The following is a 14,717-nucleotide window of genomic DNA, read 5'->3' as shown; positions in this document are numbered from 1 at the left end:
ATTAAGTAATGTTTCTGACAGATGAGTTTGGATAATTTTGTGTACCAAATTAGTCCCCACTTTTATGGAAAAGAACAGAAAATCCAAAGCGGCACTCTGGAAGGACCAGCCAAACCTCGACCAGGCAAAGCAAGATAGTTCACAATAAATAAAAACAATAAACATATAACATTAACTTACAACCACACTTTCATCCCCAGTACAAACTTCTTCAGATGTGACAGCACCAGTCATGTAACTTCTATTTATACAAACCCCACAACACGAACTGCCAAAAAAATAACATCCTTAATTATTCAATTACGGTCAAAACATATCCCTAAAAAACTTTTAAAACCTAGAACACACTAAAAAAAACTTTTTAAAACTTCATCAATGTCATAAAAGATAATAAATGTATTAAAATCTTCATTCATAAAAATAATTTAAAAATATTTTGCGTAAAATACCTAATATGCATATTTAATATTTAACATACATATTCATAAGATCCAGAGTTAAAAAGCACGTTAGATTCAATCAAATTGTCCTTTTGCTCCCTCTGGTGTTCAGAATAAATATTACAGCAGAAGTGCAATACCAAATTCTAAGTGTCAATGTGTAACATGAATCTAAAAATATTTATGATATAACCCTGAAAAGACATACAAGGCTAAAGAATAAATAATGGTAATCAGCCTTAAATATAACAAAATACTCTTACTAACAATGATCATAACCTGGCAGTTTCAAGACGGGGCCAGAGAGACTGTTTCATTTAATCCTGGTGGTCTCTTAGCTTCCAGGATAATCTGCGAATATACTTCTTTGTATTCAATTTTAGTCTCCCATGGTCCTCCCCCCACTCCCAATATCCACTGGCACTTCAAGTACAAAAAGTAAAAACTTTGCTGATTTACACACAAGGGTGTGTTTATATAAGGCATTCTTTTAATTTTAGTCCTTATTTCATACCCATGCGATGGGTAGGTATGGTGTTAAGGAGAGGAATGCAGAAGGTCGGATGGTATTGGATTTTGCGAAAAGGATGGACAAGGCTGTGGTGAATACGTATTTTAACAAGTGGGAGGAGCATAGGGTAACATACAAGAGTGGAGAAAGATGCACACAGGTGGATTATATCCTATGCAGGAGGGCCAGTTTGAAGGAGATTGGAGACTGTAAAGTGGTGACAGGGGAAAGTGTAGTTAGACAGCATAGAATGGTGGTCTGTAGAATGACAGTGATCAAGAAGAGGAGGAGGAGTGTGAGGGCAGCACCAAGGATCAAATGGTGGAAACTCAAAAAGGGTGATTGTGGGGTGAAGTTCATGGAAGTGTTAAGATGGGTACTGGGTGGCAGTGAAGAGTTACTGAATAGCTGTGTAACTACAGCAGAGCTAGTAAGGGAGACAGGTAGAAAGGTGCCTGGTGTGGCATCTGGACAGAGGAAGGAGGACAAGGAGACCTGGTGGTGGAATGAGGAAGTACAGGGGAGTGTACACAGAAAGAGGTTGGCGAAGAAGAATTGGGATTGTCAGAGAGATGAAGAAAGTAGAAGTATAAGGAGATGAGGTGCATGGCAGAGAGAGAGGTGGCAAAGGCTAAGGATAAGGCATTTGGAGAGTTGTATGAAAGACTGGACACTAAGGAGGGAGAAAAGGACCTGTACCGATTGGCTAGACAGAGGGACTGAGCTAGGAAAGATGTGCATGAGATAAGGGTGATAAAGGATAATGAGGGGAAATGTACTCACAAGCAAAGAGAGTGTGTTGAGCAGATGTAAAAAGTACTTTAAGGAGCTGATGAATGAAGAGAATGAGAGAAGGTTGGATGTTGTGGGGATAGTGAATCAGGAAGTGCAACGGATTAGCAAGGAGGAAGTAAGGATAGCTATGAAGAGGATAAAGAATGGAAAGGCTGTTGGTCTGGATGACATACCTGTGGAAGCATGGAGGTGTTTAGGAGAAATGTCAGTGGAGTTTTTAACCAGATTATTTAATGAAATCTTGGAAAGTGACAGGATGCCTGAGGAGTGGAGAAAAAGTGTTTTGGTATTGATTTTTAAGAATAAGGACAATGTGCAGAGCTGTTGCAACTACAGAGGGATAAAATGATCAGTCACAACATGAAGTTATGGGAAAGAGTAGTGGAAGCTAGGTTAAGAAGGGAGGTGATGATTAGTGATCAGCAGTATGGTTTCATGACAGGAAAGAGCACTACAGATGTGATGTTTGCTCTGAGAGTGTTGATGGAGAAGTACAGAGAAGGTCAGGAGTTGCATTGTGTCTTTGTGGACTTAGAGAAAGCATATGACAGGGTGCCTAGAGAGGAGTTGTGGTATTGTATGAGGACGTTGGGAGTGGCAGAGAAGTATACAAGAGTGCTACAGGATATGTACGAGGGTATTTTGACAATGGTGAGGTCTGCAGTGGGAGTGATGGATGTGTTTCAGGTGGAGGTGGGATTACAGCAAGGATCAGCTTTGAGCCTTTCTTATTTGCAATGGTGATGGTCAGGTTGACAGACGAGATCAGACAGGAGTCCCTGTGGACTATGATGTTTGCAGATGACATTGTGATCTGTAGTGAGAGTAGGGAACAGGTTGAGGAGACCCTGGAGAGGTGGAGATATGCTCTAGAGAGGACAGAAATAGGTCAGCAGGACTGAGACAGAATATATGTGTGTGAATGAGAGGGAGGATAGAGGAATGGTGAGGATGCAGGGAGTAGAGGTGGTGAAGGTGGATGAGTTTAAATACTTGGGATCAGCAGTTCAGAGTAATGGCAAGTGTGGAAGAGAGGTGAAGAACAGAGTACAGACAGGGTGGAGTGGGTGGTAGAAGAGTGTTAGGAGTGATTTGTGACAAACGAGTACCAGTAAGAGTGAAAGGGAAGGTCTACAAGAGGATAGTGAGACCAGCTATGTTATATGGGTTAGAGACAGTGGCATTGACAAAAAGGCAGGAGTCAGAGCTGGACGTGGCACAGTTAAAGATGTTAAGATTTGCACTGGGTGTGACGAGAGTGGACAGGATTAGGAATAAGTATATTAGAGGGTCAGCCCAGGTTGGATGATTTCGAGACAAAGCCAGAGAGGCAAGATCGCATTGGTTTGGACATGTGCTGAGGAGGGGTGCTGGGTATATTGAGAAATGGATGCTAAGGATGAAGCTGCCAGGTAAGAGGAAAAGAGGAAGGCCTAAGATAAGGTTAATGGATGTGGTGAGAGAGGACATGCAGGTGGTTGGTGTGACTGAGCAAGATGCAGAGGGCAGGAAGAAATGGAAACAGATTATCTGCTGTGGCAACCCCTAACAGGAACAGCCAAAAGAAAAAGAAGTTCATAAATCCTTTTCCTAAGTTTCCTTGTTTTACCAATATAAAATGCATTATATGCATCACACATTGCTATACAGACTACCCCACTGGTGTTGCAAGTTGTGTATGACTTTCCTTTAACATATTTTTCTCTCCCCACAATATATATATATATATATATATATATATATATATATATATATATATATATCTTCTGCATTAATAATATAGGGGCACTGAGAACAAGATCCACATTTGAAAGTGTGTCTTTTTTACGCCTGTTATGATTGATATTTATCCAGTTATGATCTAGTAAATCTTTAATATTTGAACCCTTCCTAATGATACATTTTAGGGGGTTTATCAAAAATAATCCCCAAATCTGATAAACCTGCAAATTTACCCCACTCTCTCTCAATAATATTTCTGATGTGACACATTCCCGGATGCAAAATCTAGCCAGAGCTCACACCCCCCCACTTCATGGCAGCATAATGTTAGTTTACTATTGTCTTGTGTATTATGAGCAAGGAAGGGCTGTATATCACTTTGTGACTTACAGTGAGTCACTAAACTCCTTAATTAATTATTCATGAGTCCTTTGCAGTCCTCTTTTTAAATCATAGCATGAGATGTAGTGTTGGTTGAGCAGCACAGATGAAGCTAACACCAAACTGCTCAGCAGATTTTGTGAATATGGTCAGTAATACTGTGCACAGCATACCTCCCAACTGTACAGATTTTTGCAGAATGTCCAGATTTTTGCTTCATATTTATTGTCCGTTTTTATAAAATTGTTGTTTTCTTGCAAATTAGTGGCAAATCATTAACGATTGAAGTTAGAAAATGACAGACATTTGAGTTTCAGACTTCCTACCCTTCAGAAAATTCATGCTAATGCAAAACCTGTTATTCTATTGACTTTTAAGTTCATAAGAGCAATATTTAAAATTGTCCCTATTTTTGGGCCTTTATCCCACTTTTATGTATGGCTTTGTCCAGATTTCTTGCTCTAAGAGGTTGGGAGGTATGGTGCACAGCAATAGCTAATGACAGTGCAGTGTCTCCCTGCATGCACTAGTTTACTCTTCTGAAAATAAGTTACTATAAGATATCTTGATCTTGCACCTAGTTGCTGAACAATACTGATGTAGGTTAAGGTGACCAAGGAGTACATCATATGCGGCAAATACAAAATCTAATGCAGTCTTGTGGAGTTGAAGATTTCTTGCTGTAGACTGCTTTACATTATCTGAATGGTAGACTTTTTCAAATATTCAGTAAATGATAATGTGAAAGATAACATGCTTCCGTTTTAAGAAACTTATGGCTGTCACAGTTGCTTTCTGTGTTCCTTGTGATAGCTGCACAGTTACCAAATGTAAGGAACTGCATACTTTTTGCAGAGGTTTGCTTCCAGGCAGCAATGCAGATTTAGTTGACTTATGGAATCTAAACTCAACAAACAAATATTGGCTATGCCATCTGTCAAAGAAAACACTTCAGATAATACTTTTCACTAGATTTTTAACATTTTAGGAGCACATTTATTTTAGTAGCCTATTAGGAGTTTCTACAGGCAAGATATATTTGCTTGCAGTCCTTATCCCCACAAAGGTAGTGTAGTATTTACTGTTTTTAATTAGTTAGCCTACTGCCTAGTGGATACCACCCCAAGAGGAACAATCTCTGCAAATTTAACAATGCAGAGTTTTCTATACTGTGTACAAGGAAAAATATGTACAAACTTCTTGCATTCTGTTTTTTATTATCTCCCTTTTTCCAACCAATGCTTATTCATATTACCAGCCACCTTTACTTTATCTCCTGGAAGTGTGGACATTATTTTTTTCAATCCTTGTGAGCAATCCACCAGTGATGTGGCCATATCTGACATACTTCAGTTCCAGTAATTCATACCACTTCTAGGAAGAGTCACATACTACTTTTATGGAACATAAAATACATGGTATATGCATTATAGGAAAAGGAAGTTTGTCATTAAGAAGATGATACATGTGATTAAACAGCAACTATTGTGTTTGCATTACACACTGAAGAAGGTAGACTGGAAAAGCCTAGAGATTCTCATCAGTTGTCTGTATTATATTATAATATATACCTCTTTATTTCAGGGGACACAGATCTTTCAGTCGTTTCAGAGTATATTAAAGTGATGAAGCGAGTTTATCCTCCAGTTGAAGGGCGAATCAAGTTTTCTTCAGCTTCTATTCTCATTGGATCTGTTTTCCATACACAACTTAAAATTGTTTTTTCATTGCTGTTTACACGGGTATTTATATTTTCATGAAGTTTGAAAGAAATGTATTGAAATACATAGTATTTGTATTAAGAACACCGACGGAAACAATTATAGATTTTTATTTAAATTTCCTAAATAATTTCTTCATAACTCTTACCCACTGTTTATTTTTTCACATCCTAAATGAAACTATTTTGATACACAGCAAAGAGGCAACCACACACCACCAAAAGATCCAGGCTTGGATCCAAGTCTGGATCTTTTGGTGGTGTGCGGTTGCCTCTTTGCTTTATATTTTGGACTGTTACTCTTCATTGCATTCGTAGGCGAAGAGGCATTTATTCCAGTGGGTGCGTTCATATATATTCGCATTATTTTGATACACACTGTATGTCATAAGTTGCTGCTTAAGAAGTTATTCTTGTAAATGTGGCAACAAAATTAAAACATTTCAGACAGAAAATGAAAATGAACTAAAGGATGTTGAAGCCTTTAGAGCAGGTTTAACATAGTTTGGACATTTTAGCAATAAGAATTGTTGGTGAGATGGAGGTAAAACTGCTTATACACTAAATGAAACTAATTTATTTCCTGAAATGCAATGATATATTAGTACCAGAATAAGCACAAAACAGTAATAAGTTGTTGCTTTAAAGAAAGGGCAAGTTAAGCTGCAAGGTAACATGAAGGGTTGCTAGAATTAAATCTGTGTTTTATTAAATTAATTTTGTACAGCTTTCTGAATAGCTGTGTTCTGATTTGATCTGTATTATACTGTATTTACATTCATTCTGAAAATAAGCTTTGGTCCAGTTTTTCTAGCAAGTAAATGAATAAATGAAGAAATGAAGAAATTAAATAAATAAGATGTATGGGATATATGTCATGGATGTTATTTTTTACCTCGTTATCAAAGATTTTTAGTTTCTCTTTTAAAAATAAGATGCTTCAGCATCAGGTATGTACTACAAGTATTGTTCTCCAAAGTGACACCAACATTCACACATTTATATATAGGCTGAGAACTATTTACTGACAGCAAGACATTGGCTAATTGGTTTAGGGCACTTTACATCTCGTTTTAATTGAATTTTCATGAAAGACAAAAAATAATTGTGTGTTCTGGTATCTGTAAAGTTAGTGTCTGATCTTGTTTCATTAGAGCTGACTTGTCCAATGATCAGTTTTACAAAAAGGTGCAAATCCTCTTCCAGAGGAATGACTCTCTCTAATCAAATGTATTAGGAGTTGGCTTTAGATCAGCAACCCATTTTACTTAGTTATAAATATTGTGAGTTAGTCAATCACAGATTTCTGCTGTGAGGTAGCATTACAGGTACTTCACATAGTCTGCCAGAAGACCACAAGTCAAAATAATGTGATTCAGCAGCAATCCGGCCACTTACCATATACTTCCAAATAAACTTAAATCATGTGATTCAGCAGCATTCCAGGCACTTATTCAACATTGCCAAATAAACTTAAATCATGTTTTTCAGCAGCATTTCAGACACTTCTCATACACTGTCAACTAAACTTAAATCGTGTTTTTCAGCAACATTTCACACTTCTCATACACTGCCGAATAAACTTAAATCATGTGATTCTGCAGCATTTCAGACACTTCTCATTATACAGCAAAATAAATTTAAATCATGTGATTCAGCAGGATTTCAGACAAGTCTCATAAACTGTCAAACTTAAATCGTGTGATTCAGCAGCATTTCAGACACTTCTCATACACTGTCAAATAAACTTAAATCATATGATTCAGCAGCATTTCAGACACTTCTCATACATTGTCAGATCAACTTAAATCATATGAATCAGCAACATTTCAGACATTTCTCATACACTGTCAAATAAACTTAAATCATATGATTCAGCAGCATTTCAGGCGTTTCTTATACACTGTCAAATAAACTTAAATCATATGATTCAGCAGCATTTCAGACACTTCTCGTATGCTGTTCAATGAACTTAAACCATGTGATTCAGCAGCATTTCAGACACTTCTCATACACTGTCAGATAAACTTAAATTATATGATTCAGCAGTATTTCAGACACTTCTCATGCACTGTCAAACTTAAATCATGTGATTCAGCAGCATTTTAGACACTTCTCATACACTGTTAAATAAACGTAAATCATATGTCTCACCAGCATTTCAGACACTTCTCATACACTGTCAAACATACCTCTCAACCTGGAAACATCAAAAATCTGGACAAGGCCCATGAAAAATAGGTACAAATCTGTACGCTGATTAACGTAAAATTTGCATACATAATTACACAACCCCCCCACTCCAATGGAATTGTAAGATACCAACTTTCAAATGCAAACTGAACAGAACCAAAATATAGCACCAGAGTTCCCCTGCAGCCATTCCAATGTCCCATTACCTGGCTATATCACCCCATTTACTATAAACACTATTAAATTATATTCATTGTATAATACAGCACACTTAGACTTAAGTTAGAGTGCATTTTAAAGTTATTGTTTAAACATTTTTCCAGTAGACAATGAAACAAAATGCATGAACCAATAATGACAAAACTGGCGTATTCAGAACATTTCCATAACAGTCTACTTCTACACACACACACACACACACACACACACACACACTCTATTAGGTGCCTTCCATCCCTATAAACTCCATAAATAGAAGCGTGAAAATTGGCTTTTTTTAATTTCTAAGATTATATGTAGTAAAGTTAGCTAGACTTTAGTGTCACACCCAGACATTCAAGATATCTTTTAAACCTGGCCAAAACTGAATATCTCTGTGTTTGCTTGGTTGTGTGACAATCACCACAACTTTTGCAGCAATGGACTAATGCCAGAAGTGGCTGGAAGAGCACTCCTCTTAGAAGTAAAATGAGAATCAGCCTTTAAGCATTTGACTCTACAAATGAACTACTGCCTTAATTAGTTGATGGATTAATGCACATTAGATAGAATCACTAAAACATTCATTCCCTGTGTATAGCTGAGGTCTGAGAATCTATGAAGATTTGCGTTCAGCTAAAGAGCCTAATTAGTCTTGGGGTAGTTAATATCCAAAAGACTTGTGAACTTTCAAAACAGCTTCATATTACTGTACTCAAACAGCTTTGAATTGGAGCAGAAGCTTCAGGAATAGATAAGTTGTTGCCATCCTAGGTACCACTTTGGTTTGGTATGATCACCTGTTCTTGACTGGTGCATCGCATTTTATGTACCCTCACTGATGCATTCAATAATCATTGCAATTTTATATGCTGCTGGTTCTTCAAAACAATATAATAGAGACCAGTCTTCAGGAGTACACACTGGTAAAATACACATTTTAAGTACTGTTCATATTAGCTTTGTGTACAATCTGTTATGCGTTTGGTATGGGTTGCGAGTTGTGACTGAAAAGAGACCAGCTTGTCTAGTTGATTAACAATAAACAAATAAATAAGAGAAGACCACTTTCACCCTTCAAAGTATAGGCCATCCTGAAAATCCTTGTCTAAGTTAATTGGACTTTTCTATTTAACTATGCTAAAGTCATTGCATCTCCTGCCTAGTTTAACAGTATTCTTCTGGGAATTGAAAAAAAATGTTCCTGGTTACTTCAAGGAAGCATTGAGTGGAACAGTGTAAATGAGAAATAGAAAAGGTCTGCTGATCCTGGAAAAACAAAAATCCCCTAGAACGTTGCAGTCTGTCTATTTCAAAGGACATGCCCTAAAATCATGGTATAAGCTACTAAAGTCAACTACCATAGCACTGAACAAAACCCTCCTTCCTTTTCTCTCACCCAAAAACATCTGGAGTGAAGCAGAGATATAACTTGGAGTAATAAAAGCATTCCCGTTTTTCACATTATAGTTCCCAATAGCTTTGCACCCTCACTCATCAGGATGTTACTGCAAAACTGTTAGCCACCTTGTTAGTACAAACACATTTGTCATAACCAACTGAAATTAAAGGTTGTATACATGTAGGATGAGAACCTGGACTTCATTTTATAATTCACTTCAAAATAAATCATCAAAGCCAGTCAGGTATAGTATGTCCTATGGAAACTTCCCAGAAATACTGAAGACAGTTTGAAGCAGCTAGACGCTAAGTAGCTAATAACACAAACGCACTCGCTCTATTAGGTACCGTAGAATCTGTTCTGCCCAGACTGCGTTTATCCACTCTGCAGTTATGGTGTTCATTCGTAAATCCATTAAAGTACCAGCAAATCCTGCATTCACTCTGCAATCCATTAAATACTCGCAAGCCCGCCAGACGCAACTCCTTCGGCAGTCCTCCTGCATGTATTCAAATAGACGCGCGCATCACATGTGCACATCCAAGCTTAATTCCGACAGGCTGAGGAGCTGACGTCATCGTGTACGAGATGATGTCAGCTCCAAAAGCACGGAATTTAAAAATTAGATTGAAAAAAATCGGAAATGAAAGGGTGCCACTCGGGAATCGTGGCACCCCATTACTGGGACCCCAAAACTCGGTAAAAACCGAGTAATTCGGGACGGTTGGGAGGTCTGCTGTCAAATAAACTTAAATCATGTGATTCAGCAGCATTTCACACTTCTCATACACTGTCAAATAAACTTAAATCATGTGATTCAGCAGCATTTCAGACATCTGTCATACACTTCTTCTTCTTTCGGCTTTTCCTGGTTAGGGGTTGCCACAGTGGATCATCTGTCCGCTCATGATTGGCAGTGGAGTTTTACGGTGTCAAGTGGCACCCAACCTTCCACAGAAGTCACACACACGTACACAGTCACACCTAGGGCCAATTTAGAGTGTCCAATCCACCTACTGCATGTCTTTGGGATGTGGGAGGAAACCGGAGCACCCGGAGGAAACCCACGCGACCACAGGGAGGACATGCAGACTCCGCACAGAAGGCACCCCAGCCAAGAATCGAACCAGAGAACCTCTTGCTGTGAGGCAGCAACGCTAACCGCTGCACCGCCATGGCCGCCCAACACCTCTCATATGCTGCCAAACTTAAATCATGTGATTCAGTAGCATTTCAGACACTGTCAAACTTAAATCATGTTATTCAGCAGCATTTCAGACACTTCTCATACACATTCAAATAAGCTTAAATCATATGATTCAGCAGCATTTCAGACACTTCTCATACTGTCAAATAAACTTAAATCATGATTCAGCCGCATTTCAAACACTTCTCATACACTGTCAAATAAACAAATCATATGATTCAGCAGCATTCCAGGCAGTTGTCATACACTGTCAAATACACTTAAATCGTGATTCATCAGCATTTCAAACACTTCTCATACATTTTCAAATATACTTAAATTGTGATTCAACAGCATTTTAGACACTTCTACACTGTCAGATAAACTTAAATCATGTGATTCAGCAGCATTTCACACTTCTCAGACACTGTCAAATAATCTTCAATCATATGATTCAGCAGCATTTCAGACACTTCTCATACACTGTCAAATAAACTTAAATCATGTGATTCAGCAGCATTTCAGATACTTTGCATACACTGTCAAATAAACTTAAATCATATTATTCAGCAGCATTTCAGACTCTTCTCATATGCTGTTAAATGAACTTAAACCATGTGATTCCGCAGCATTTCAGACACTTCTCATACACTGTCAAACAAATCATATGATTCAGCAGCATTTCAGACACTTCTCATACACTGTCAAATAAACTTAAATCATGTGATTCGGCAGCATTTCACACCTCTCAGACACTGTCAAATAATCTTCAGTCATATGATTCAGCAGCATTTCAGACACTTCTCATACACTGTCAAATAAACTTAAGTCATGTGATTCAGCAGCATTTCAGATACTTCGCATACACTGTCAAATAAACTTAAATCATACGATTCAGCAGCATTTCAGACACTGTCAAACTTAAGTCATGTTATTCAGCAGCATTTCAGATACTTCTCATACACATTCAAATAAACTTAAATCATATGATTCAGCAGCATTTCAGACACTGCCAAACTTAAATCATGTGATTCAACAGCATTTCAAACACTTCTCATACACTGTCAAACTTAAATCATGTGATTCAGCAGCATTTCAGACACATCTCATACACTGCCGAATAAACTTAAATCATATGATTTAGCAGCATTTCAGACACTTCTCATACACTGTCAAATAAACAAATCATGTGATTCAGCAGCATTTCAAACACTTCTCATAAACTGTCAAACTTAAATCATGAGATTCAGCAGCATTTCAGACACTTCTCATACACTGTCAAACTTTAATCATATGATTCAGCAGCATTTCAGACACTTATCCTACACTGTCAGATAAACTTAAATCATGTGATTCAGAAGCATTTCAGAGACTTCTCATACACTGTCCGATAAACTTAAATCATGTGATTCAGCAGAATTTTAAACACTTCTCATACACTGTCAAACTTAAATCATATGATTCAGCAGCATTTCAGACACTTCTCATACACTGTCAAATAAACTTTAATCATATGATTCAGCAGCATTTCAGACACTTCTCATACACTGTCAGATAAACTTAAATCATGTGATTCAAAAGCATTTCACACTTCTCAGACACTGTCAAATAATCTTCAGTCATATGATTCAGCAGCATTTCAGACACTTCTCATACACTGTCAAATAAACTTAAATCATGTGATTCAGCAGCATTTCAGATACTTCGCATACAATGTCAAATAAACTTAAATCATATTATTCAGCAGCATTTCAGACGCTTCTCATATGCTGTTAAATGAACTTAAACCATGTGATTCCGCAGCATTTCAGACACTTCTCATACACTGTCAAACTTAAATCATATGATTCAGCAGCATTTCAGACACTTCTCATACACTGTCAAATAAACTTAAATCATGTGATTCGGCAGCATTTCACACTTCTTAGACACTGTCAAATAATCTTCAATCATATGATTCAGCAGCATTTCAGACACTTCTCATACACTGTCAAATAAACTTAAATCATGTGATTCAGCAGCATTTCAGATACTTCGCATACACTGTCAAATAAACTTAAATCATATGATTCAGCAGCATTTCAGACACTGTCAAACTTAAGTCATGTTATTCAGCAGCATTTCAGATACTTCTCATACACATTCAAATAAACTTAAATCATATGATTCAGCAGCATTTCAGGCACTGCCAAACTTAAATCATGTGATTCAACAGCATTTCAAACACTTCTCATACACTGTCAAACTTAAATCATGTGATTCAGCAGCATTTCAGACACATCTCATACACTGCCGAATAAACTTAAATCATATGATTTAGCAGCATTTCAGACACTTCTCATACACTGTCAAATAAACAAGTCATGTGATTCAGCAGCATTTCAAACACTTCTCATAAACTGTCAAACTTAAATCATGAGATTCAGCAGCATTTCAGACACTTCTCATACACTGTCAAACTTTAATCATATGATTCAGCAGCATTTCAGACACTTATCCTACACTGTCAGATAAACTTAAATCATGTGATTCAGAAGCATTTCAGAGACTTCTCATACACTGTCAGATAAACTTAAATCATGTGATTCAGCAGAATTTTAAACACTTCTCATACACTGTCAAACTTAAATCATATGATTCAGCAGCATTTCAGACACTTCTCATACACTGTCAAATAAACTTTAATCATATGATTCAGCAGCATTTCAGACACTTCTACACTGTCAGATAAACTTAAATCATGTGATTCAAAAGCATTTTAGACACTTCTCATACACTGTCAGATAAAGTTAAATTATGTGATTCAGCAGCATTTCAGACACTTCTCATACACTGTCAGATAAAGTTAAATCATGTGATTCAGCAGCATTTCAGACACTTCTCATACACTGTCAAATAAACTTAAATCATATGATTCAGCAGTATTTAAGACACTTCTCATATGCTGTTAAATGAACTTAAACCATGTGATTCAGCAGCATTTCAGACACTTCTCATACACTGTCAAATAAACTTAAATTATATGATTCAGCAGTATTTCAGACACTTCTCATGCACTGTCAAACTTAAATCATGTGATTCAGCAGCATTTTAGACACTTCTCATACACTGTTAAATAAACTTAAATCATACGGATCACCAGCATTTCAGACACTTCTCATATACTGTCAAACTTAAGTCATATGATTCAGCAGTATTTCAGACACTTCGCATACACTGTTACATAAACTTAAATCATATGACTCACCAGCATTTCAGACACTTCTCATACACATTCAAATAAACTTAAATCATATGATTCAGCAGCATTTCAGACACTTATGCACTGTCAAATAAGCTTAAATCATATGATTCAGCAGCATTTCAGACACTTATCATACACTGTCAAATGAGCTTAAATCATATGATTCAGCAGCATTTCAGACACTTCTCATACACTGTCAGATAAACTTAAATCATGTAATTCAGCAGCATTCCAGGCAATTGTCATACACTGTCAGATACACTTAAATCATGTGATTCATCAGCATTTCAAACACTTCTCATGCACTTTCAAATATACTTATATCGTGATTCAACAGCATTTCAAACACTTCTCATACACTGTCAAATAAACTTAAATCATGTGATTCAGCAGCATATCAGACACATCTCATACACTGCCGAATAAACTTAAATCATATGATTTAGCAGCATTTCTGACACTTCCCATACACTATCAAATAAACAAATCATGTGATTCAGCAGCATTTCAAACACTTCTCATACACTGTCAAACTTAAATCATGAGATTCAGCAGCATTTCAGACACTTCTCATACACTGTCAAATAAACTTTAATCATATGATTCAGCAGCATTTCAGACACTTATCCTACACTGTCAGATAAACTTAAATCATGTGATTCGGCAGCATTTCAGAGACTTCTCATACACTGTCAGATAAAATTAAATTATGTGATTCAGCAGCATGTCAGACACTTCACATACACTGTTACATAAACTTAAATCATATGACTCGCCAGCATTTCAGACACTTTCAAACTTAAGTCATGTTATTCAGCAGCATTTCAGATACTTCTCATACACATTCAAATAAACTTAAATCATATGATTCAGCAGCATTTCAGGCACTTATCATACACTGTCAAATAAGCTTAAATCATATGCT

The 14,717-nt window shown here is 36.9% G+C and overlaps 1 protein-coding gene across 1 annotated transcript in view; it reads left to right on the top strand.

Annotated features, from left to right (window-relative positions):
- Positions 1-6,442, top strand: part of NT5E (5'-nucleotidase ecto) — a 1,444,398-nt gene extending 1,437,956 nt beyond the window's left edge. The window contains exon 9 of the mRNA XM_044067530.1: positions 5,434-6,442. Within this exon, the coding sequence (XP_043923465.1) occupies positions 5,434-5,609 (176 nt within the window). The 3' untranslated portion in view covers positions 5,610-6,442. The remainder of the gene's footprint in view (positions 1-5,433) is intronic.
- Positions 6,443-14,717: the final 8,275 nt, after the last annotated feature.

Source organism: Protopterus annectens, chromosome 1.part0, assembly GCF_019279795.1.
Source record: "Protopterus annectens isolate FY-2018-M chromosome 1.part0, PAN1.0, whole genome shotgun sequence".
Taxonomy (NCBI): Eukaryota; Metazoa; Chordata; order Ceratodontiformes; family Protopteridae; genus Protopterus; species Protopterus annectens.
Note: the sequence above shows the minus strand (reverse complement) of the source record. Positions and strands in the feature narration are given on the sequence as shown.